Genomic DNA, 23474 nt, shown 5'->3' on the forward strand with positions numbered 1-23474 from the left:
CCTCCCACCTTTTGGGTGTTCATTTTAAACAGGGAAAGCTCGCTACGTTATAAAGAATGTTGGCACCATTTATTTTACACAAAGGCTAAAGGTTAACTTTGGGAAGTGATGAGCTACTTTTCTATATGTGTTTACTCGTGCTTTGTGATATTTCTGGATCATTCCAGTCATAAAGACTTATTACATGTAATATTTCCTGCTACCTGTGAAAAGGTATATTTTAAAGAATGTATAACCAACAATCCATTTACTTTTTATTAGTATGTAGAGGATTTATTTGTATCTAATTCATGAATGTAGTTTTACTGTAGGATGTCACTGTAAATGGAACAAAGTACATTATCTTTATAGTTATTCTAAAATGTATATTATGTAAGAATTGTAAATATTATACCTGATTAAACTCTTTGTATGCCAAGAAATTATGTCAAGTCAATAAAAATCTCACCTCTGGCATAGTTCTTTTATGCTCAGACTTCCACTTTATCGTGAACTACAATTGCAGACATACCTGTTAACAACTGTCATGTTTAAGGTCCTGTATTCCTTTCCAGTGCTGTCACACTGGTCCAGATTGATCCTATTTGCTGATTGCTTCAACCATGAAATCCATTTTGATCTTTTAAATATTTTCTTCTGCCTGATCACAGAGCTGTATGGCTCCCAGTTCATTAGCTAAAAACCACAAAAGGCCTTTTTTGCTGTAGCTCTAATTTTTTTCTGTTATGATTGAGATATCTGTTGAAGTTTCTAATCTAGGCAACACATTTACACTCAATCCTTTTAGTAAACAAACAAAAACATGTTTTTGCATGAAATGAGATTGAAGGAATAGAGGCGTGAAAGAACAGACCTGGAAGTGAATTGCCTGCTTTTGCCTTTCCTTTAAAAGTTAGTTGAAAGCAGACACTTAAAACTTTTCTATGTAATTTGCTTTATTCCACTTCATTTCATTTTCATAATAGTTCTTTGACAAAGAGGATCCAAACTGACAGTAAATGTTTTAAATGAAAACAGCCTACTTTTCGTTATTACAAAACAGTGCTTTTTCATTGTAGAAAAATGTTTAAGTAATGATAAGTAAAAAGAATTCCATCCTAATTCCGTCATCTGCCTGTGATGTTCATGTGTGGCTAGTAGATGGTAGCTACTAGCTACATGTGGCTATTGAAATTTAATTAAAATTAGAATTAAGAGTTCAGTTCATCTGTGGAATTGCCATGTTTAAGAGCTGACTAGCCATGTGCCCAGTGACTACTGTTTTGAACAGGGCAGATTATAGAGCATATTCATCCTAGGAAGTTCTATTTGACAGTTACCGAGTACGGGGCAAGCTGTTACTTCTTTGGTATATACCCTTCTAGACCTTTGGGTGTGTGTATTATATTTATATACACGGGGATCATACTGTTTTGTCAACTGCTTCTTTCACTTAATAAATGAGGAACAAGTTTCTAAGTCCTTAAGTAATCTGCATCACTTTGGGAAGGATTTCTTTAAATGTTTTTATTATGGAAAATTTCAAACATATACAAAAGTAGAGACAATAACTTCAGTAGCTGTTAGCTCATGGCTAACATTGTTTTATCTATACTCCCACCCATTTTTCCTCTTCCCCATTTTTTTAAACCAAATGCCAGACATTTCAACAAATCGTTGAGTATGTCTCTATCGTATGATAGCGCTTATTATGCAGAATCTAAAAAAAAATGATACAAATGAACATTTACAAAACAGAGAACAAACTTAGGGTTACCAGAGGGGAAGGGTGGTGGGGGGTTGGCGTTAATTAGGGAGTTTGGGACTGACTTGTACGCGCGGCTATATTTAAAACAGATCACCAGCAGGGACCTACTGTGTAACTGCAGGGAACACTGCTCAATATTAGGTAACAAGCTAAATGGGAAAAGAATCTGAAAAAGAATAGATACATGTATATGTATAACTGAATCACTTTGCTGTACACCTGAAACTAACACAACATTGTTAATCAACTCTCCAATATAAAATAAAAAGTTAAAAACATAAAGGGGGAAAAAGGACTGTTTAAAAAAATCATATCACCCTCCTTAAAATATGAAACTATATAGTCAATATTCAAATTTTCCCAATGTCTTAGGTGTGTTCTTTAAAAAAAGATTTTTCAAATCAGAATTCATGTAAGTTCCATTCATTGCAATTGGCTAATATATCTCTTGAATCTCTATAGGTTCTTCTATTTATCACTTAAAAAAATTTCCCTTATAGTTTGTTGAATACATCACTTTTAATGACAGCATCTTTATTTTAGTTTCACTTTACTGATGAACATTTGATTTCAATATCTTGTCATCATAAACCTAGTTCTTCATTACCCTTATGGCTAAATATTTGAATACATTCTTCCTTATTTCCTTAGGATGAATTCCTAGATGTGAAAATGCTGGTTCACAATGGGTGGATATATTTTTGAGGCTCATTCAAGAGTCAGGCACTGTGTTAGGTACTGGGGATATTACGGTAAAAAAAAAACAAGACACACTACCTGTTCTCTTGAAGTCTTGCCTTCTTGCAGGGGAGAAAGATAGGACTGGGCAGTTCATAGGTGGCCCTCATGGGATCCCTGAGGATGGTGCCTCCTCTGGACACTGGACGCGTTGGTGTTTAGAGACCATTCCTCGAGGCAGTGACATCTAAGCCAAGGTCTGAAGCCAGAGAGGTTGGCTCGGTGAAGAGCTAGGGCAGTACTTCTCAAACTGGCTCGTAGAAGAGTCACCGTCGAGGCCCAGGCTCATTGAAGGTAATAGGGCCTGAGCCCTTGTGTTTTTACCAAGCTCCCCGTTGTTCCCAATGCCAATCAAAATTTGAGACCCTTGTCTCAGGAAGAAACATTCATCTGGATAGGAGAGAGAACTGAAAGTTCTCTTAGAAAGATTTTAGTATTGCCAGAGTGCCCTCCAGGAAAGTTGTGTCAATATACACACCCCCATCTACTGTAGAGGAGTGTCTGTTTCTCTGTATCTTTGACAATATTGGGTGGTGGTCAATAAAGAAAAAAGCCTGCTAAACTATCAGATTTCTACGTTACATTACAGATGTAGAAATCATACAACAGGAAAAACCATCTCCCCTGGCTAGAAGTCAGAGAACTTGACCACAGTTAAAGTTAGAACTGAAGGGTCACTTGCCGATCAAGTTCTTGTCTATTTAGTCATATTGTTATACACCCAGATATGTCTATTTTAAGCTGAGAAAATAGCGCGTAACGTCTGACAACACCACATACTTTTTGTTTAAAAAGACTTCATTTTTGATAAGGGAAAGGACAATCTCAATGTCAACTTGTCATCTAAACATAAATTTGAATTTACAGGATTCACTGCCCTAAAGACACTGTATCTACTGACTGACAACATAACTTAAAATGAAAATCTCCTTTTTGTTCCCTAATGTTGCATGTTGAAAGAATTGAACAGTCCCTTGCAATGGTCAACATTGGTACTTGGCCTAGGTGTAAGATCAAATAGCAAAACAGGAGCAAAAGAAGGCCAAAAGCATAACTTGATTGCCCAGCAAGTACAAAGATCATTGGAACAAAGAAAGTTGCAGGCACCAGATAAAAAAAAGGCAGGTTCATTAGCATAAAAAGTTTACACTTGGTTGAAGGTGAGGTCAGCTATTCTACACGTTAACATGTATGCCAATCCTAATGGCTAACATGGAACCACAGAAACAAAAACAGACCTTAAATTCAGTAACTACACAATGTAAAATTCAAAACTGGAATTTACCCAGGACATCCTCCAAAATCTATAGCTAAAACTGTTTTTCTTTTTAATGCACCAGGAAGATCTGTTGTAATGACATGAGTTGGTCACACTTAGATTTGCATTTATATAAGATTTAAGGGATACCTTTCCCCACTATTCCTTCTTATGTCTGAATATGGATATGCTTAACTACCCAGCTCATGCACTAACTGCACTAAAAATGATGAAGCTTACTACCATGACTTTTTCTAAGAACTCACGCCACATAACAGCTAACACCCAATATAGCTTACTAAAAATGCCCCAACAGAAAACATTTTGTTCAGTTTGGTGCTTGCTGTGACATAATACCAACAGAATAGTGTACAACTAATTTAGTTACTCAGCCACTACTTCAAATATTTTAATCTAACTTTTGTTCAGACTTTAATAACTTCATACCTATTTGCCAAAATCCTTGTGTTAAATGTAACTATATCTGATATTCTTAAACTGTAGCTCCTGTAACACAGTTCAAGTTTTTTTTCCCCTGGGTATATCTAGACATTTTAATCAAGAAAACAAAGTTATGGTATTATGATTAGCCAAAGCTCTTTCCAGCAGACCACTGAATACAGTAAGTCATAACAAATGCCTTCCCAGAGACAAGAACAAAGCAAAATATTTTCTGTTCATAAAAGGAGCTACCAGCATGCTTTGTGCCATTAAAAAGCTACTTTTCAAAATATAACCAGAAGACTTACGGTCTGCTAGAAAGCTTCCATTAATCACAACACTATAACTAAGCCACAGAAACTTTCATGACAAAGCCTCCAGATATACAGAGAGAAAACTTTACTTAAAGTTACGTGGAAGCCTCAGTTAACAGGGAAATGAAGCCTTAGAAGATAGAATACATCTAACAAAAAAGGGGAACAGAGTAGACACTGTAGCTGGCTATTAGTAAAGGACCACAGTTTCTCCCTATGGATCAACACTCCCTACAAAATAAACTGTACCTTAATTATCGCTTATTTAAAATTACACTTTTACAGAGATATTTAGTACCTGATTCAGAAAAACAATCGCATTTATTTGAGGTTTAACATGAAATCATACAAATAAAATTTGTATAAACACAAATCCACATCAAGTCATAACACAGATAGCAAAAGACAAAGTAAAAACAAAGAAAACTAATTGGCGGCTACATACAGTTGGACACAGTTGTGTCTTGTACACTAGAAAGTTTTACAAAATAATCATCTTAGATCAACAGAAGACCAAACTTCAGTGTTGTCCTTGCAAGATGGGTTGCTTTAGCAATCTCTTCCTGTTTTCTCCAACATCCCTTTTTAATATGGCTGGTAATTATTTTGGTGATTGCCACCCCCTCGAGATGCCTTGCCATAAGTGCTCTATTGGCCACTGTAGTCTGCATATCCGTCCATATCCATAGTTCCCATAGTTATACCCAGTATAACCATAGCCACCATAGCCACTATAGTTTTGATCACCACCATAAGCACTATTGTAATTTCCATATCCTTGATCATAATAGTTATTAAATCCTTGGTTCCAGTTTTGGCCCTGACCTTGGCCACGACCCCTAGTACCTCCTTGTCCACCAGCTGCAGCACCTCTTCCTCCTTTTTGTTGTTGCTGTTGCTGCCTATGTACCTCTTTGGTTTGTGCAACTTTGATTTCACACTTCCCAGAACCAATTTCATGATATCTGCTTTCTACCAGTTTCTTTACTGGCTCTCCATCTGTATATGTAATAAAACAAAATCCTCTTCTTTCATTTGTTTTTGTATCCATGGGAAGTTCAATATTTTCAGTCTCTCCGAAGGCTCCAAAATATTCTTTAGTTTGTTCTTCCGAAGTATCTGGGCTCAATCCACCCACAAAAACCTTTTTGGGGGGTTCCTTCCCCAAGCTTTGGCCCTTTTAGGGTGTATCAATTTGCCATCCAGCTTGTGTTCTTTCAGTTTCAAAACCTTATCAACACTAGCAGCATCTTTGAAATGCACAAATCCAAATACTCTTGATCTTCCAGTGACTGGATCTGTTTTAATTGTGCAGTCTACAACTTCCCCAAATCGAGACAAATATTCAGTCAGATCTTTCTTGCTTGTATCCCAGCTCAAGCCTCCAATAAACATTTTACCGTCATCCTGCTGATTCACATAACACATTAACATAACACATTAATTTTTCTTTATGGTCAAAGAATTGAGGATGAAGTAGCTTGGAGAAAAGACCAGTCTCCTGAGTATTTTCCTGTGTCTACTGACTTCTTATGTAAAATTTAAATTATCTTGTTCTTCATTTGTTATCCATAAATTCCAGGAGTAGTGATCTTATAAAGGTCTGAAAAAATATATTTGTTGAATAAATTCCAGAATAAATGGCAGAGGAAAAATCCACCTTATTGATGGTGTAGGTGGGTGGACTAAAAGGTACAATTCCAGAATTATTTCCCCCTTATTAATGAACAATAATTAGAATGTAATAATACAATGGTAGCACACAGTGGTGGAGATTCTGTGGTACATGTAATAAAGTCTTAGTGGATATTTGGGGTTTAGAATTTGTAAATACTCTAGAAAAGCTATGGTTGCTAAACTGTATTTTGTACTTGTTGGATATTTAGACTTTGTTTTAGAGTTTGGTGTTTCTAGCATAGTTTATATTTATTGTTTACTAAGTGTCAGGCACTATTCTAACTGCTTTTTATCTATTATCTCTCATAACCCTATGAGGCATAAGTATTAATATTAGCCCCATGTTACATAGGGGTATGATTGCAGCTCAGAGAGATTAAGTGCCTCCCCTGAAGTCTAACAACTCCTAGTTAGCTGTAAATCCAGCTCTCTGGTGCCTGTGGGAGCAGCTGTGATCAGGGTCTTCCTACTCTGCCATCTTGCTCCCCACCGCACACACCCAAATCCAGCTCTCTTAACCACAATGTCATCTGCTGAAGCTTGTGGTAAAATACACACAACTCAGAGTCTGAGTTACCACTCTCAGTGCTAATCTTGGCTGGAAGTTTGGGTTTTGGAAGTGGTATGGCTTGAGTGGGGATCCATTATTTACTAGCCAACTAGATTTGGGCAGTTCACTTCTCTAAATCTCAATTTCCTCAATTGTAAAGTGCAAATAAGCAAATAATACCTCTACCTCTTAGAGCTGTGTGGATTAAATGAACTAAAGTAATACCTGTTACTAAAGTGAGATAATTCTGCTATTGTTCCCCCCCTCCCAAGGTGAGTAGCATGTATTGAACTTGTTGCTAAGCGTTCTTTAGAGGTCCAAGGTTTTTCAGAGAAGTGTTGCTCCAACTGAAAAGAAGAAGAGTTAAAAACGAGATGAATTGTGGTTCTGGGGACCACACTTTGAGAAATAATGGCATGGCACAGTAAACGGGTGAGAGAATTTGTGATTGCATTTGTGCCTGCGTTTTCACCTGCACCTCTTTCAAGCATGCACACCACTTGTACATGTTTATGTAAACACTGTAGTGTGTCATTGGTCCTCAGAAGACTCAAGTTAATGGGTTTTTATGTAGTTGGCAGTGTCCAACTATATCGTCAAACCTGCCACTGTGTGACCCTGGGCAAGTGACCTCAGTTATGCCTCAGTTAAGAATTTGCAAAACTACCGGGTACATGTTAAGCCTCTTTTAAAGTGTTAAAGTTAAAAAAAAAAAAAGTATCCTTTAGATTGCCTCTGGTCCGCCTCAGAGGTGCCAAGTGAGGTGAGCAGGCCATTTACACCTCGGGTGTCAATCCTACTTCACCGAGAATAGGGAGGGAGTTGCTAGTTTAAATTCTTTAGCCCCAGATAGTCTCCAAGGTGTGAAAGGAGTCGGGGAGAGGACTTAAAGCCTTCAAGAAATTAGGGTGGAAAAGGTATATAGAGAAATTTTTTCTTTGTGAGTCCAGTTTAGTCTTTTTGCTACCGAAGTCTTAGCTTCGGTTTCTAGCGTCTGGGGCTGGGCACTTAAGAGGGCCATTTTTCACGGACGGTACAGCCAGCTGGCCTGTATGTCCAAGTCCTCACCGGCTTCTCTGACCATTCTGGGGCGGCTCCTGCGGACCCGCGGCGCAACCCCGATGTAATCCTTCTGAGCCTAGGACCCAGCGGCTGCCGCGCAGCCCTGGTCCCGCCTCTCGGCGCATCAGCGCCCGCGAATTGGCAGCGCGGCTCCGCCTCCGCCATGGCTGCCGCGCGCCGCCGGGGCTACTAAGTAGGTGCAGGGGTACTGTTCTCCGCTGCGGCTCCCGGCCGCCCTGTCCGCGGGCGGGTGGCGCATGGGTCTCCTCCGAGGCGCGCCCCCATGCGCTCGGGCCATGGCGCGTCTGGGCGCTGTGCGCTCCCACTACTGCGCGCTGCTGCTGGCCGCGGCGCTTGCCGTCTGTGCCTTCTACTACCTCGGCTCCGGCCGGGAGACCTTCTCCAGCGCCACCAAGAGGCTGAAGGAGGCCCGCGTCGGAGCCCCCGCCGTGCCCTCGCCGCTGGTGCCGGAGCTGGCGCAGGGCTCCGTGGCGCCGGCCCCGGGCGCTAAGGCCAAGAGCCTGGAGGGCGGCGGGGCCGGGCCGGTGGACTACCACCTGCTGATGATGTTCACCAAGGCGGAACACAATGCCGTGCTGCAGGCCAAGGCCCGCGTCGCGATCCGCTCCCTGTTGCGCCTCGCTAAGTTCGAGGCGCACGAGGTGCTTAACCTGCACTTCGTGAGCGAGGAGGCCAGCCGCGAGGTGGCCAAGGCCCTGCTGCGGGAGCTGCTACCGCCCGCCGCCGGCTTCAAGTGCAAGGTGAGCGGGGCCTCAGCCGGAGGTTCTGGGCGGGTGGCTCGGTCAGCGCGCGCGCCCGGCCAGGCTCCAGGGGTCAGGACGGAGGTGTCTTCGTTGCACTGCCCACTGCCAACGCCAGTAGAAGCCTAACCTCTCAATCCTATCCCCCTGGCTGAAGTGTGCATTCACAGCACGCTGGAGGCATCGTCCGGGGGCGTGTCCGGGAGCCTCGGTGTTAGCCGACTACCCTGGCCACGTCTCCTCCTTTAACTGCGGCCTCCTTGAGAATTGGCTCTCCCCCTCTTTGCTAGCGTTACAGGATTCAGCAGTCAGTGCCTTCAGAGCCTGCCCCTCTTTTTATTCTTCTCAGTCTTTGACTTTTAAAAAAAATACATTTATTTTATTTTATTTACTTTATTTTTGGCTGCGATGGGTCTTCGTTGCTGCGCGCGGGCTTTTCTCTGGTTGTGGCGAGCGGGGGCTATTCTTCCTTGTGGTGCGCAGGCTTCTCATTGTGGTGGTTTCTCTTGTTGGGAACACGGGCTCCAGGCGCAGGCTTCAGTAGTTGTGGCTCACGGGCTTGGTTGCTCCGCGGCATGTGGGATCTTCCCGGACCAGGGCTCGAACCCGTGTCTCCTGCATTGGCAGGTGGATTCTTAACCACTGCGCCACCAGCGAAGCCCCTCAGTCTTTGACTTTTGAGGATGGAGCAGGTCATTTGAACGTACCAATATGCTTCTGGTGCAGTCTGCTGGACAGGGTCTAAGGCTGCTTGAATTGTTCAAGTTACAGTGACATTTCTCATAGCTCATTTCTCCAAGGTATTTCAGTCAGAACTAGTCAAGCCCAAACCCAGCCAGTGTGAACCATCTCATCTCCTCTGTGCGCCCCCTTCTCCCCTACCCTCAAGGGTCCTGAACCCATTTAGAGAAGCATCGGGTTCCTCCCAGGAGGTACAGATAAGATCTGGGGAGAGCAGAGCTAGTCACCTTGTCCCAGGCTGGACCCACCTGCATCCCCATCATCTCGCTTCACCTGGCTCTGCTTGTCAGAGATTGGATTCCTAACTTAGAGTTAATGGTCTCAGTTAAATTGCTTGCCTCGTTTTGACCTAACAGTTGCACAGAGGGGATCCAAGGTCTGATTTTGGGATAGAAATAGTAGGTGATCTTAAAGGATGGAGCCTGATGGTGGGGGGATGGGCGGTGAGGCAAGAGGAGTGTCCCATGTGTTTGTGCCCAGTGAGTGACTAAGGGGAGCTGATGCCAGGATCCTGCAGGGTTCAGGGGTCTGTTGTTTGTTGTCTTCAGAATCAAGTTCTAATTTCTTGGTAGGGCTGTCTATGTTGTTGTGGCCCTGGCTCTCCTCTTCAGCCTACCTTCTTGTCCTTCCCCTAAGTGCACCTTAGGTCTTAACTGTACTGAATGTGCCTTTACATAAGCTATACTTTCCACCCAGAATGTCCTTCCTTCCTTCCTGGGCCCTTGGCCACTCTTTACTTAGTTTTCACCTTCCCCCAGGAATGTCCATAGACTTGGGGACAATCTGTGCCCAGCCCTCCACAGCTCTCCTTTCCAGCTTCTCCCCCCCACCCCCTTAGCATCAAAAGTTTGTCCTCTTCCCAGAATAAATGAGCCTATCAGGAACACCCACCATAGTCAGGGAGAGGTACCTGGGCCTGGATTCCATGGTACAGGAGGCCAAGAATCCAGGTCCTGGAGCTTGTGGCTGGCCAGGCCCTTGGCACCCACTGTCTGACCTGGGGTTTTTCAGCCTGGGCCCATCGCATTTGCCCTATTTGCAGTCTCTGGAAGTAGGGCCTGGCAACCTGTTCCAGGTGGTCCTTGGGACTTTAATGTTTGAGAAATTCTGTGCTAGTCCAAGGGAGAAAACCAAGGACCCTTGATCATAGGGCCAGTCTGGGCAGAGCTGGGATTTGACCGGCTCTCCAGACACCGCCTTGAAGACCAGCATGCCATCTCTTCACTTTCTGAGTCAGAGGTCACAACTCAGGCCTGTCTCCTCCATTGCTAGGGCTCTACTGTCCCCTTCTCGAGCTCCAGCCACAGTATCTAGTTGCAAACTCAGTGCTTTCCAGCCTACATGCCTCTGCTTCTTTCATTCCACTGTCAGGATACCCTTTCTGTGTGTGTCGCTGAGTCTTGCCCATCTTTGGATACCATCCCCTCCTTGGAGCCGTCCAAGGAATCCCCATTCAAAAGGCACATCTTCCTCTTCCTCGTATACCTCCCTGGTGCTGTAGACTCTACGACGTCTTATCTCCCATCCCTATGCCTGGCACATAGTGGGCACCAGAAATACTTGTCCAGGGCAGGTCCAGTCTCAGGGCCAGCTTCCCTTCTTGGAGTCTGTGTTTCATGCTTTGACTCCTTCCCTCTGCTGGGCCCCGTTCTGACAGCCATAGCCATCACCCAAGGCCTGAGACAGCTGCAGATGACCTGAGGGAATTGACACCACCCCTACTGAGGCATGAGGAATGAGGGTCTGGGGGCTTTCAGCCAGATGGCTGTGTTCAGATAAGTGTTTATCAGTTCTAGCTAAAATTGCTCCTGTTCCTTTTGAATGATTTTTTGTGAATCTGTTTTCTGTTTGTGACAAAAGGTGCTCTTTTTGTTTTATTTTTTTCTTTAAATATGTAGCCCTAAAAGGTTTGCCTCATTTTAGTTGTCATTTAATTCTTCCTCAGGTTTGGAATGTGTCTTCTGGTACCACTTCACACATACCTTTCCCTCTACCTGGAGTACCTCCCCACCCCCCCACCCCCCCGCCTTCCTTAACTGGTACTCTGCTTTCAGGTCTCAGCATAAATGTTATTTCCTTGGTAAACCTTTCCTGAGCCCCCATTGTACATTCTCATCACACCAAGGACTTTTCCTTAGTAACATTTCTCACAGTTGTCATTATGTAATTATTGAATGAGTTATTTGTCTACCTTGCTAGACTGTAAACTCCTTAAGGGCTTGGACCCTGACCTCTCTTAAGTGTATCCCTAGCAGCGAGCATCATGTCTTACATATGGGAGTGCATCTTATATGAGAATTATTTTTTCAGTATTATAATTAGGAAGAATGACACTAGGAATTCTCACCTCAGTTGCATCAGAGCTGGAAGGGAACTTCAAGAGCGTATAGCAGCCCAGGTGAGGAAACTTGCCTAAGGCCTCTTGGGGAGTTACTGACAAGGCTGGGGCTAGACTCAAGTCCTAGGCCAATGTTTTTCTCTTTGTACCATGTTCCCCCTTTAAGGAGCACCTCTCTCTTGTAAGATAAGGTAAAAGAACAGTCCACTCCCAGGGAGAGTTGCCCTAAAGTGTGTAAGAACACCTTGGGAAGAGGAAGGCAGCTCCTGGCCCACCCGGCTGTCTGGAGACAGCCTGAAAGCTCTTCCTCCCTCAGGGTGGGATCTGGGACTCCGCCAGGTGTGCAGGATGCAGGGCAGGGCTGCAGTGAGCCAGCCTAGGACTCGTGCTCACACTCAGAGGTCTCTTCTCAGGCCATTTTCAAGTGACACAGAAATGGTTGAGCCGAAATGGTTGCAGAAATTGATCATAGAATATTACTAGTGACTTTAGATTACATCTTGGTTAATTAAATACTAGCTAAAAAGCTGTTCACTTAACCAGAAAAATCTTGTTTTGAATTATTATTGAAAGTCTTTCAAAATCCACTGGTTTGTTATCTCCTAACAGTATGGAAATATATTATTTGTTCACTTATTTAATAAACATCCAAACCTGTTATGTTCGAGGTACCAGGATAGGAGCTGCTTCTAGCTCATTTAATAAGTCTATGGACTAGCTGCATCAGAATCTCCTGGGGACAGTTATTCAAAATACAGACTCATGGACCCTGCCCCAGCCTGTGGGTCAGAATCTCCTCATGGGGCCTGGAAATCTGAATTTGTATGAGGCTGTGGCAGCAGGCATGGAAGTCCCTGCTGTAAAAGGGATACAGGAGGGCCTGGTGCTTTCCTGCCCACCTTCAGACCCAGCTCAGGCATCCTTGCCTCTGTGCAGCCTGCCCTGTGAGCACAATGCCTGACACATAGTAGACCTTCAGGGAGCATTTGCCTTTCATTCAGGCTATCCTGGCTCTGCTGGCTTGGGGAAGGCTCATTCATCTTGTTAAAATGGGGCTTTTATCACACCACTGAGAACCCCCTGGCTCCCGGCTCACTGTCATCCAGGTCATTCCGACATTCTAGCCCCACAGCAGCTGGCTTCAGCTTCCTGGTCCAGCCTTTCCCCACTCAGCTGCAGGAGACGCTGTCCCTTCTCCTGGAGCTTTGCTCGCTTTGCTTCCGAGCCCTCTATTGTCTCATTCCGTCTGTCCAGTGGGATCTCACCCTTCTAAAACTTAGGTCCAGACTTGTGTTCCATAAGGCTTCCTTTTGCATTAAGTTTGATAGAATATGCCATGGGAATCCCACATAGTGGTAGCTTAAGCAAGATGGAGCTTTATTTCTCATCTAAATGGAGTCCAGAGGTAGGAGGCGTTCCGGGCTGGCACAGGAGCTTCATGACGTCATCAGGGTCCTAGGCCCCTCCAGCTCTGTTTTACCCTCCCCACAGAGTGGCCCTTGTCCTCATGGGCCAGAATGGCTGCTAGAGCTTTAGGCATTACATCTGTGTTGCAGCCGCAGGATGGAGGAAGAACCAAAGCAGAGTTCCAGTTAAAAACAGTGAATAAGAAGAGGAGGGGAAGCTGTGGGGTAGGCAACCAGTCGTCTCCCTCAGGAGCCTACCGTGCATGTCGAAGCCCTGTGAGTGACTAAGCACCTGTTGTGTGTTGGACCCTGAGTGCACAAATGCAGGGGACACAGAGGGGGGACAGGCACAGCCCCCTGCCACCCAGGTACCTGTGTCGCTTAGCATCACCTCCACGTACAGCGTGTCCTGTTGCTAAACCTGCTGGATTGGGCACATCATGGTCCTGAGGGAGGGAGACAGCACTGAGTTTAACCCCCAGTGGCCAGTTACTAGCTGGTGACTGTGGGTCACCTCCCTCGCCTCTCAGGGCCTCCCGGGCCTCCTGTAAAATGAGGATTAAACACCCATCCCCCACGGGGTGGTAAGGATTAAACGCAGCCTTGCTGTATTGTGCAGGGAGTCCAGTGCTGCTGCGTCCGTTGTTGTGTGTTCAGCCTCACAGCACGGTTCTACTCTGCCCACTTCTGGGGACTCAGCACTGACGGGACCCTGTAGCCATCTCCTCTCTCCTTTTCGGGGTGGCCAGCCTCTCGCAGAGGCCTGGGGGAGCTTACCCAGCACTGTGGGGACACCCTCAGGGGTACAGCAGGATTGCTTCTCGTGCTGTTTCTCTTGTGCCGTCACTGTGTTATCACTCAGATGGTAACGCCTCAGAAAGGCCTTCCCCGAACCCCTTTTCTAAAGCAGCAGCCACCCTAGCCCTCGTTATCTTTCCCATCACCTTGTTTGTAGCACGTACTCATGTGCTCATTCATTCAGCAGATGTTCTTGGGTGCTTCCCTGACCAGGCTCTGTTTTAGGTGCCTGTGCCTGTAGGAAGAGAACCAGTCCCTGCCCTCATGGAGCTTCTTCTGGGGCTCTGGTGGGGTGTGGGAGATCGACTTTAAACAAACAAACCTGTCCACGTAGAGTGAGTCAGATCGTGATCCATTGTATAGAGAAAAGTAAAGGTGGATAAGGACACAGGGAGCGTTCCTGTGTTGGGGTGCAGAGTTGTGGGCTGTTTTGTACAGCTGGTCAGGGAAGGCCTCATGGATTTGGAGACATCTGAGCAGGGGCTGAAGGAAGTGAGAGCGAGAGCTCTTTGGACATCAGGAAGCAAGTTTGGAAAGTCACTACCCTGTTTCCTAGTTTGCATTCTGCTGCTCCTTATTAGAGTATCATCTCCATGGGGGGCGGAGCATTACTTACCTTCTTCATCTGCTGAAGTGGACAGGCACCCCGTAAGCGTCACCCCTGTTTCTGGCCTGAGTTGGGAGTGACAGACAGACACAGGGACAGGCGCCTCCCAACCCGGGGTACAGACCAGACAGACTTCTGAAAGGACAGGCAGCTCTGGACGGCCGCTGGCCGCCTTGCAGGGAGGGCAATCTCTCGGAGGCTAATTCCAGAGGAGAGGAGAGGAGGGCGGGGCAGCCTGCCTCCCAAACTCGCCCAGCACAGCAGTTTCTCTTCCTTCCCTAAGGGAGGCGGTAGTGTGCACAGGTCGGGAAGGAGGGCTGAGGAGGGGGCAGGAGGTGGGGAGTGCTGGTCAAGTTGGGGGGGGTCCTCCATATGGATGGCGCGAAACAATGGAAACAGGTGTTCCCTCTTCCTCCATCACCATTATATTTTTAGCACGGTTCCTGGCACTTTCTAGGCTCTCAGTGGTATTTTATAGTAGACTGATTGATAGCTATATTAATTCAACCCAAGAAATCATAGAAGAGTCCTGGGGGATCTGCCCCTCGTACATCAAATTTCAGCCTCCTCAGAGCACGAGGCTGGGGTGCTTTGTCTCCAGATGACACGTAGGAACAAGAAGGAGGCCTTGTGCTTTCTGCACTTAAAAGAGACTGTTGGATTTCAGGAGGAGCGTGTGCTGAGGACTGGGCTAACAAGAAAAGTGTTAAAGATCTTTGCACACCTCTTCTGAATTTGCAGAGTTTCTTTTACTGCAAGAGCAAAACTGTGAGTGGCTTTGAAAAACCTCAGCTCATAGTTGGGGCTTGAAAGAAGCCTGAGGGTAAAGACCTCGACGCTGGCTGTCTCAATTAAGCTAATGACAAACAGGTGACATTGCTGTGCAGCTTCTCCGGCATGTCACAGCAGCAGGAACCTTGACCAGAAAGAACCTTTTGACTAAGTTATGACCGTCTGGGAAAGAGGTGATCAAAGAAATGTATCCTGAAGTGAGAGGCTCTTTGAAAAGATTGACTGACATTTTATACTATTGAATTTGGAGAATTTACCAAATGCAATGGAACTCTTTTAAATTATAATATGTTCATGATACAACTGTAGTAGTTCATGTACCAGTGCATGTTTCTCATGGAAAGCTTTAGTCATGGATCTGTAGGGAAGAACTTTGTACAGCATTATTGTATCATGTACACTATACTCTGGATAATTTCTCAGGTGTTTGTTGAAATTATAAGGCAAAGCCCATAACATAAGACCAGCGATCATCATGTAGACGAAATACACTGACACCTGGGTGATTTTGCTGTGGGGCTTCAGTGCATGTATGAAGTGTTCCAGCTTTGGGTAACAGTCATTGTTTATGATTACTTGACTGTTCTCTGTTCCAATAGGTCATTTTTTGGAAAGACAGATGATTACATTTTCTTGCGGTTAAAAAAACCTGAGATGTAATTCACATCCCATGAAATTCACCCTTTTAAAATATACAGTTCAACAAAACTGGAAAAATTTGAGATCTCCCTTACTATAACATTGTCACAGATCATTGAAATACAGTTCTTTCATGATGTCATTAGAATCAGAAATATATCTTATTATTGGCTTTGTAGACAGATTGCTTAATATCAAAAAATATACAATTCAGTGGTTTTTAATATATTCACAAGGTTGTTCAATTATTCCAGAACATTTCATCACCCCAAAAAGAAACTCCATACGCATCAGCAGTCATTCCCATTCCCCCTTTTCTCTCAGCCCTGGCAACCACTAACCTGCTTTCTGTAAATTTGCCTATTCTGAACATTTCATATAAACGGACCTTTTTTGTCTGGCTTCTTTTGCTTAGCGTAATGTTTTTAAGGTTCATGTTGCAGCGTGTGTCAGTACTTCATGCCTTTATATGGTTGAATAATATTCCATTGTATGGCTATACCACAGTTTGTTTATTCATTAGTTGATGGACATTTGAGTTTCCACTTTTTGGCTATTGTGAATAATTTGCTGTGAACATGGAATAGCTCAGTCATATAGTAAGTGTGAGGAACTGCCAGACTTCTCCAGAGTAGCTGTATTATTATTTTACATTCTCATCAGCAGTGTGTGAGGGTTCCGATTTCTCCACATCTTTGCCAGCACTTGTTGTCTGTCTTGATTCTAGCCATCCTAGTGGGTGTGAGGTAGCATCTCATTGTGTTTTTTAAAATATAAATTTATTTATTTATTTTATTTTTGGCTGGGTAGGATCTTTGTTGCTGCACCTGCACTTTCTCTAGTTGTGGTGTGTGGGCTTCTCATTGCGGTGGCTTCTCTTGTTGTGGAGCACGGGCTCTAGGCACATGAGCTTCAGTAGTTGTGGCATGTGGGCTCAGTAGTTGTGGCACGCGGGCTATAGAGTGCAGGCTCAGTAGTTGTGGCACATGTGCTTAGTTGCTCCGTGGCATGTGGGATCTTCCTGGACCAGGGATCGAACCCATGTCCCCTGCACTGGCAGGCGGATTCTTAACCACTGCGCCACCAGGGAAGTCCTCATTGTGGTTTTGATTTGCATTTCCCTAATGACTAAAGGTGAGATGATTAGGTACTGATAAGGACAGCCAACTAAATGTATTTGGTATATTTCTTACATATTTACCAAAATACATTTTACAAGAAAAACCAGGTATCTTGACTCCCCTCCCCATCCTGAAAGATGTTGTAACATCTCTGGAAACACTTGTTTCTGAAGAACACGGTTTGGAGATTTCTGATGTGTACAGTAATGTTATGCCTAAAATCAATGAGGAGGTGTTATTAGTTTGAAGACTGGATTAGGAGAATAGTAACAATATTTGTTCAGCACTTAGAGCTTATGAAAGTGCTTGCAGAAACGTCTCACTTGAGCGTCACTGCGACCCGTGAAGGAGCCTTCAAGGCTGAGAGATCCGGTGACATACTCGAGCTCCCACACTAAGCCGTGGGGCTGGACTGTATCACATGCTCTGGGGAGTAGGACGGCAGGACAAGACAGGGAGCCATTGCGGTGCGCAGTCTGTATCATCCTCCTGCCCGGATGCCCCCGATAAACATTCACTCTGAATAAAGACTGTGCTTGCTGCCAGAGCCTTGCAGAATCACCAAGCGTTGGAGCGGGAAGGACACTCTGAACCTCTGGGTGCAGCGTCCTCCCGGTGAGCTGATAGACCCTGGGCGGCAAGGCCGTGATTTATGCGGTGCTCACAGCGCTGGGGTTAGACGCAGCCCAAGCCCTTCCCTCTTCTGTTTGTCAGTGTCTTCAGCAGCCTCTGGCCCTTTAGGGAGGGTGGGTGAGAGCCAGCTCACCCTAAACCCTACAGCAGAGTGGACAGGATGCAGGGCCGCTTTCACCCATCCCAGCGGAGCCTCTTCCTGTGTCTCCAAGTATCCCTCTGGCTTGGGAAGGGGAGGGGAGATACCGCCCTGATCTCTACAGGGCCAAACCTCTGCTGTTCCCTGGGGCCAGCTTTCCAGCTGTCTAGTGCCTGGGACGACCAGGGAGTTAGTATTGGGGGAGCTGTATTCCTCCGAGGGAAACCACGTGGTTTGTCCTGTGCTTGGGGCTGCGCGCTGGAGGGAGCTCCAGGGCTAGAATCCGCGCGCGGTCCTCCCAGGCCGATGGAGGAGGAGCTGCAGGAGTGCAGCCCACACTGGGCCTCCCCTCCTTGGTGGTCACCGCATCCTCGCTGACACCCAGTAGGGGGAGAGCTTGCCCTGCTGCTCCCAGGCGGGGTCACGTCCCCTGCGCATCGAGTCGTGTGCGGCGCTCCGCGAGGCCAGTGGAGGGCGCCGCTGCACCGCGTTTGCTCGGCTGGAGCCCGCTCCGCCTCTCTCTCCACGAAGCCTGGGGCGCAAGCAGAGCTGTTTTTGTTCATTCTCCACGAGCGTTCCCCTTTCTCACTGACCACCACCCCCCGCCCCGGGTTTTAGAAAGGAAGACTGAAATGAAAGGGAATCTGCCTGGCGATTATGGGCGGTCATTTCCTTCCTGCACGGGGCGGGGGTGGGGGGTGGGGGCGTGTAAACCTGTTTTGATGAGGCCCTTAGAAAAATGTGGATGGAAAACAAGCCGGGATGGTTGGATCCTGGATGGAGAAGGCTTCAGTGCTTCTCTGCAGCACAGCCGGAGAGAAGAGCGTGGATGGGGTGCGGGGTGGGTCTCTGCGCATCCCGATCCTCCTCGCCCCTCCTCGCCCCTCCTTGGTTCCTGCCCTATGACCCCAGCTGGGCTCTGCCCACGGTCCTCAAAGCTCCCCAGGGCACACCCTTTCCTGTGGGGTCCCCATCACACCTAGCACGGGCCCTCCGGTAAAAGGAGGCACTATTCCGCTTAACAAGGGGAACTGTGCCTCTTGGAGCAGCTTGAACGTGGAGCCCCTCACCTACGGTGAGTTTGCCAGAGTCGCAGGGTTTGCGTTCTGTCAGTGGCCCCGGGTATCCTGGCTCTTGGTGGGGACTTGGGCGAGAGGACAGCATGGTGGGGAGGGTGCTGTGACCTGGGTGCTGGGCCTGGAAGGCCCCTTGTTGCCTAACTGCCTGGAGCCTCCGCGCCCTCAGCAGTCAGATGGGCTCGGATCCCCACCTCCAGCCATGTCCCCATGGTGAGTGGCAGCTTCCCCAGTCTGTCTCTGGCTGAGTGAGACCGCCAGCGGAGAGGAGGAGCCCAGCTGTGACTGGAGGGGCCAAAGGGAAGCCTCCTCCCGTCCCCGCGGCGGCAGGCAGGCTCTCAGGGTACCCGGCAGGGCAGGAGAACTCCCTGCTTCGCCTCCTCACACCCTTCCTGGTCCAGGCCTCTTGCCTTTGGCCTTGGGGCCGCTCACGATGGCCTGTGGGTTGCTCAGGGCAGTCAGGATGGCTGGTCAGGATGGTCAGGCCTGGCCCCAAGAGGCAGCTCTGTGTGCTCCCATTCCTGTTTCAGGTGCCTGTTCTGAGCAGCTGAGCCAGGCCCTGTTGGCTGGCACAAAGCCTGCTGTTAATGTAATGTCTTTTAAATTAAAGCCATTTGTTTTCTTTTTTTTTTTTTTTTTTTTTTTGCGTTATGTGGGCCTCTCACTGTTGTGGCCTCTCCCGTTGCGGAGCACAGGCTCAGGACGCGCAGGCTCAGCAGCCATGGCTCACGGGCCCAGCCGCTCCGCGGCATGTGGGATCTTCCCAGACCGGGGCACGAACCTGTGTCCCCTGCATCGGCAGGCGGACTCTCAACCACTGCGCCACCAGGGAAGCCCCATTTGTTTTCTTTATTGGGGTAATTACTGTTAAGCAGCCGTGATTAAGTGATCCGCCTGCTGGTAGGACAGTGTGTCTGAGAGGCTGGCCTCTGTTGCCCTGCACTGGTCCCTGGCGGGCGCACACTGTTCTCCCTCGGCCTCCTCTTCTCTCCTCAATGGGGCTCACCACCCTTCCCGCACCAGAGGAGTCTGTCCTGTTCCTGCCACGGAGAGGCCCCAGGGCAGGAGCGTGTGGCTTGGAGCCTGAGACCTGGGCCCAAATGCAGTCTGTGGCATTTGGGAACTGGGGAACCCTGGATATAAGCCCTCTGAGCCTCTGACCCTTCACCCAGGACCTTACCAGAGTGGCTGTCAGGCAAAAATGAGGCACCACCGGGGCCCTGGAACATGGCAGGTGGCTAATTAGTGGTGACTGCTACAAATGGTGCCTGAGTAAGTGTTGGGGGGAGGACCTTTTTCTCATCATTTCGGAAGGCACGACACCTTTGATTCAACTGGAGAGCAGTGAATTGAGCTCGAAAATCACCATTATGCCCAGGTTTATTTCAGGGTGTCTTAGTCTGTTCAGGTTGTTATAACAAAATACCACAGACTGTGTGGCTTATAAACAATAGAAATTTATTTCTCACAAGTGCTGGAGGCTGGAAGCCCAAGGTTGGGTGCCAGCATGGTTGGGCTCTGCCAAAGGTCCTCTTACTGTTTGCAGACTGCTGACTTCTCACTGTGTCCTCATGTGGTGGAAGGGGCTAGGATGCTCTCTGGAGCCTCATTAATAAGAGCACGAATCCCACTCATGAGGGTTCCACCCTCATGACCTAAGCATCTCCCAAAGGCCTCACCTCCTCATACCATCCCATTGGGGGTTCGTATGTCAACATATGAATTTTGGAGGGGGACACAAACAATCAGACCATAGCACAGGGTGTTCTCATGTTCTTTCAAGTCTTCCTCAGTTCCCCAAACTACAGTGTTCTCTCCTTCTCTGACCCTCCCTCCGTCCCCCGTTTCCCTTAACAGTGCGCTGTTTGTCTCTCTCTGAAAGCACCCCAGGCTGTGGCCTCATTTGGTGCTCAGATGTGTCCATGCTTCATGCTTTCTCTCTTCTGCTAGAAGGAAGAGGGCCTGATCACCAGCTCTCCCTTGCCCACCGTGCCTAACGTGTGCCTTACTCTGGGCAGAGGCTCAGCAAATGCTAGCTTGCTTTGGCCTGTGGTCTGGAGCAGGTGCCACTGTTTCTTATCAGGATGGGGAAGCTGGACTGTGCTTTGCTGCATCTTCTTTGTGAATGTTCCTTTCTAGAAGTTCCAATTCTAGAAGTTTCTAGAAGGTTCCAGTTCAAACTTGTTGCTAGTAAAGTGAGAATGTTTCCTGTTCTGCTTACCTCTTCTTAATGGTGTTTGTTTTCTTGGTCTCATTGCACACAGCAGTTGTTCATAATCTTTTTGGGAATTCAGCAAAGTATAACCTGTAAGCGATTTTAAAAAGCCAGGCTACAGGGGAGACCCACATCCCCCAGAGCTTGCTCATTTCCCTCTCCCACCCATCCCTCTGAGTGGGGTCTTGGGCCTCACCCTCTGTGGCTCATACCCCACCAACTGCTGTGAGGGGGCCCGGTTCTTACCAGATCAGCATGGCAGTCCAGGACACGGGCTCTGTGAGACCTGCCCGGACGGTCGGGCTCCTTGAGTCCTGGTCACTGTAGGATTCTGGAGGGGCTTCACCAGCTCTGGCAGGTGGACAGGTGGATTAGTTGATATTGTTTGCTAACCCGTACAGGATCAGGTAGTGTGCAAGCTTTGCTCCGGGCGCCCCTGGCTACCACTGTCCGGGGGGCAGGAAGACACAAGGCGGGGGATTCCAGGTGGACTGGGGCTGGCTTTGTGAGCGTGGAGGAGGGGCTGTAGGAGTCAGGGAGCTTTGGGGATGTGCAGCCATTGTAAGTTGGGGTGGGACTCTCCCAATCTTGCAGAGGGAACGGAGGCAGCGTGGGCAACAGACCGGCTTTGTCTCCTGTACCTGGTAGGAGAGTCATGACCAGAAGATGGGGGAGGAGAGCGCGGGACGGAGGGGCCATCTGGCTGGTGGGCCATTAGGGCTCCAGAACAGGCGGAGGGAGCTGCAGCGCCTGTGAGGCTGGCCATCTCGGGGAGTGGCTGGCTGTCCTGTGTCTCTGCTTACCGAGCTGCCCGTAATTGTGGGAGCCTTTCCATGCCTCTGGGACTTTGCTCAGGTGCTTCCTCTCCTGAAAACCCAGCCCTCCTTTATCTGGTTAATTCTTTTTGCCCTTCAAGATTAGGCTCTGGTGGGTGCCAACTACGTGAGGAGGCCGTCCTTGACCACCTCTCCCTGCATTAGCCCTTCTCTTCTGAGTCCCGCTGTGCTGAAGTTGGCCCCTGTGCAAGCTCCTGGGGCCAGGGCTGTCTTGTTTCCTTCTGTGTCTCAGGACATGCTGTACTACAGGGCCTGGCGTAGAGTCAGACCCGGCACGAGTTTGTGGAGCTGGCGCAGGTGGGCTGCTGAGCACCCGGCTCCATCAGACGTTCTGTGAGCGCGCTCTCACACCTTAGGGTGTGGATGGCAACATTGGGAGTCCTTGCCCTCTAGAGAGGCCTCTTGATTTAAATGAAGTCTTCCTTGCACCTTTTAACGCAGAACCTCCAGACAGGAAGTTGTCCAGTCTGAAACCAGCCGGGAAGATCCGGGTGTGTGTTTGGAGACTTCTTCCTGGGTTTCAAAACTACCCCGCCGCCCCACTCCCCCGTGTATTACTATGCAGAGATACTGATGGGGATCTGGAGGAGGTAGGAGGGGCTTGGCTTTTCTCTCTCACCTTATGCAAATAGGGAAGATGGGGCTGCAGTGGCCACTGATCTGCCCAAAGCCCCCAGCTGGTGAGCAGTGCCTGGGGCTGCTTTTCAGCCTCTCCCGAAAGCAGCCCAGCCCCTGCCCATCCGCTCACTCTCGGAGTCCTGCCCAGGTATTGTGATCCTGGGTCCTGGGGCTCTCCCTGACCTCGGCTTCCACTGGCAAGGCTTTCAGTGTCTCTGAGCCTCAGTTTCTCATCTGTAAGATGGGCAGGGACATTCTAGCCTGAGTGATACTCCATAGCTCTCTTACTGGCATGCTGAAACTGGACTTGGCAAGTTGTAAAACACGTGTCCTTTCCAGACTTTTCCAGAGTGGGAGGGTAGGAGATTGGGGCGTCTTGAAGCCATTGTTCATCTCTTCCTGGGATAGCCTCCCAAGTCCTGCTTGCCGGCTCTGCTTTGCCCCTGTGGGAGATGTTGGTTCATTTCCCGGCCTCTGCCCCAAGCCAGGCTGCACCTCAGGATTAGGGGGCTGGGTGTGGAAGCGCCCAGACTCTTTCAGGTGTCTCGCAGCATCAGAGTTGTTATCGCACAGTTGCCGCCATTTAAGTGATGGGCCCCCTGCTGGATTCCACCTTTGTTCTCTTATTAACCTTAGAGTGATCAGTCCTGTGAGGAGGGAGGGATTTTTTCCCCCCCCGGAAGAGGTTTCCCAGATGAGGATCTTGAGCCCAAAGCACGTTCAGAGCTTGGGCTCTGAAGCGGTGGAGCCTGGATGGGAGCCGATCTTTCGGACTTGTAAGCTCTGTGCCCTAATGCCTGTGATGTCTGTTTGTTTTGGTGGTTCATTCCAGGCCGTCCAAGCAGAGGGTACTCTGGGAGAGCTGGGGTTCCCCCAGGAGGGCTCCCACAGTGCCCTGGTGCCTGCCGCTCCCTGGGGCCTCACACACGTGTCCTCTTTCCCTTGTCACCGGGTGGTGTGAGAAGAG

General features: G+C 47.9%; 1 protein-coding gene and 1 pseudogene across 2 annotated transcripts in view; one reads left to right on the top strand and one right to left on the bottom strand.

Moving 5' to 3' along the window:
- Positions 1 to 5083: 5083 nt before the first annotated feature.
- LOC307053921 (heterogeneous nuclear ribonucleoprotein D-like) lies at positions 5084 to 5893 on the bottom strand (annotated as a pseudogene). The gene has a single exon. The product of its transcript is annotated as a heterogeneous nuclear ribonucleoprotein D-like (transcript).
- Positions 5894 to 8044: 2151 nt separating this feature from the next.
- The window catches only part of XXYLT1 (xyloside xylosyltransferase 1), a gene marked incomplete at both ends in the record, with an annotated part of 196686 nt that continues 181256 nt past the window's right edge, over positions 8045 to 23474 (top strand). The window contains one exon of the mRNA XM_079705339.1: positions 8045 to 8548. Within this exon, the coding sequence (XP_079561465.1) occupies positions 8045 to 8548 (504 nt within the window). The remainder of the gene's footprint in view (positions 8549 to 23474) is intronic.

The sequence above is a fragment of the Hyperoodon ampullatus genome, assembly GCF_949752795.1.
Source record: "Hyperoodon ampullatus genome assembly, chromosome: 5".
NCBI lineage: Eukaryota > Metazoa > Chordata > Mammalia > Artiodactyla > Ziphiidae > Hyperoodon > Hyperoodon ampullatus.